The following is a 2,531-nucleotide window of genomic DNA, read 5'->3' as shown; positions in this document are numbered from 1 at the left end:
GAAAAGAGGCATGGAAACACACCAAAATTAACCAGTCTTCCTCAACGTGATATTCAGGTGAATTCTGAAGTGGTAGCGTATATTTCTCATATGAATAGTCCATCAAGTTTCTATGTTCAGCTTGCAGAGGATGAAAACTTAATAATACAACTAGCAGAAGAATTAAATGAAAGCATGGTGAATATAGATAATAAAAATTGCTTGGATGAGCTAATGGTAGGGGATCTCCTTGTAGCAGAGTATGACACTGATTGTTTTTACTATAGAGCAGTTATTAAAACTGTGAAATCAGGAAACTCCTTTGAGGTGCAGTTCATTGACTATGGTAATGAAGCAGTTGTAAGTCCTTCAAAAATCTGCAGGATTCAGAAAAAGTTCTTAACTTTGCCAAGGCTCAGTGTTCATTGTTTCCTTAGCAGAGTAAAAAGTGCTTTTGATGAAAGCTGGACTAGCAAAAGCACTAACTGTTTTTTAAATGAAATAAAAAACAAGCCACTCATTTGCAAGTTCTTACAGCAACATGGAGAGCAGTGGGAAATAGATATAACTTGTGATAGAGAGTCTGTGTCTATTGACCTTCTGCAGAAAAAAGGCACAGCAAGATGGCAAAGCACGCCAATGCATAATCCGGAAAATCGCCCAAAACAAATTTTGCTTACAAATGATGATCCTCAAAATAGGAAGTCTAGGAATGATTTAGGTGGTCAAGGTAAAACTGAGGCTGTTGGGATGAAAAATACTTCCAAAACACCCTTAAATGTTCTTCCCCATGATCTTAAATCTGGACAGGTAGAACGAGTAAAAGTAACTAATATTTCAGGGAGTGGAGAATTTCATGTACAGTTACTTAGAGATTTGCAAGTGTTACGTAAGTTAAATGTAATGCTTGTAAAAGAAGCACAAAGACGTGATTTGCTTAGAGTGGATGGCATCGAAGAAGGATTGGAATGCATGACAAGATCTGAAAGAAACTCGAAGTGGTATCGATCAAAAGTGATAAAGAAATTTGTCAGGGAGAAGTTAATGATAGTTTTTTTCATGGATTATGGTAAGTGTGAGATGGTGTCCTTAAATAATGCAAAGATGGTCAGTGACAGGATTAAAAGTATTCCGAAACAGGCTGTGTTTTGTAGATGGGTTTGGTTTAAAAACCTGAAGAAATACCATTTTGTCCATGTGGTAAATGCACTCCTGGATTGTGAAGTAAGGATTTTGTTTTTGAGATATTTGGAATCCTCACGTATCTGGGAAGTAGATATTTTAATAGGGGAAATTCTGCTTTGGGAGTATTTGAACCAGCTCTTAAGTCATCACTGGACTGGTTTTCGACCAGAAAAATTCAGTAATGCAGATGGTAAGGAGTTTGATACATCATTCAAGATAAATTCAGTCACGTGGATGGTGATGCAGAGTGGCAGAAGGTATCCTGGGTTTGCAACTGCAGTTACTGATCCTTCAAACTTCTGCATCCAGTTTGAAGTCTTATTTGATTGCATGAAAAACTTGTTTTTGCTGCTCTCTGACCTTCCTGACAACTTGCCAACACTGCCAGAAGAACTTGTGGTTCCTGGTGCTAGCTGTTTGATCCAGTTTGGACTGGAAGCACAGTGGAACAGGGTGGAAGTTAGTAAAGTAACACATCAGTCTGTTTTTCTTAGGTTTATTGATTATGGCTTTCTGAGGAGTATCCCTTACTCTGATATTCATAAACTGAAAGTTATTCCAGAAAGTCTGTCTGTCTTACCACGCTTGGCACACTCTTGCTCTTTACATGATACAGTTCCTGCCAGGGGGAAATACTGGAGTGATGAGGCTAAGCTTTTGTTTAAGAAGCTTCTTAGTAAACCGGGCCTGGTGTTTAATTTTAAACACTATGGATCTGAAATGAAATTAGAGGTGGATGTTCTGTATGAGGAGAACAGTCTAGCCCATGCCTTAGTTGCTGCTGGCCATGCAGTCCACGCTGGACATCGGTGCTGCCTCATTCCAGTTGGCAGAATTAAATCAGAAAAAAGTTCTGCAGACTGAATGTCCAAATTCTAGTTACTGTGCTTCCCTTTGTGAACCAGATGACAATTATGGCTAAAACTCTTCCTTTGCTGACACAGTGAAAATCGAAAGCATAGGACTATCTGTGGTAAAGTTTCCAATAAGGAAGTCTGAAGTGAGTGCTGGCATGTCGTTTACAGAGGGTCTGAGTTCACATAATGCTGAAAGAAAAGAAAAACTGCAAAAGATGGACAATACTCTGGAAAAGTTTTGAGTTTTTCAGCATTGTGATGATAAGAAAAGTAAAATTGACTTGATATGGAGCAAATCTGCTACCAGAAGCACTGGTGCAGACTTGTGATTCTGCTGTTCTACAGTCTAGAAAGACAGTGTGAAGACTCTCTGAAAAGGGTTGCTTGAATAATAAGTAGACTGCAGTTAGTAAAGTACTTCTTCAATGCATTAAAAAACCTGAAAGATACTCATCTTAGTATATTTTTTGTCCCTTCAAGATCTCTTGATATATTTTAGACAATCATGTT

The 2,531-nt window shown here is 38.2% G+C and overlaps 1 protein-coding gene across 1 annotated transcript in view; it reads left to right on the top strand.

The window, feature by feature from the left end:
• Nucleotides 1-2,028, top strand: part of LOC104512047 (tudor domain-containing protein 15-like) — a 5,980-nt gene extending 3,952 nt beyond the window's left edge. The window contains exon 2 of the mRNA XM_010154879.1: nucleotides 7-2,028. Coding sequence (XP_010153181.1) covers nucleotides 7-2,028 — 2,022 coding nt within the window. The remainder of the gene's footprint in view (nucleotides 1-6) is intronic.
• Nucleotides 2,029-2,531: the final 503 nt, after the last annotated feature.

The sequence above is a fragment of the Eurypyga helias genome, unplaced genomic scaffold (assembly GCF_000690775.1).
Source record: "Eurypyga helias isolate BGI_N326 unplaced genomic scaffold, ASM69077v1 scaffold18227, whole genome shotgun sequence".
NCBI classification, from domain to species: domain Eukaryota; kingdom Metazoa; phylum Chordata; class Aves; order Eurypygiformes; family Eurypygidae; genus Eurypyga; species Eurypyga helias.
Note: the sequence above shows the minus strand (reverse complement) of the source record. Positions and strands in the feature narration are given on the sequence as shown.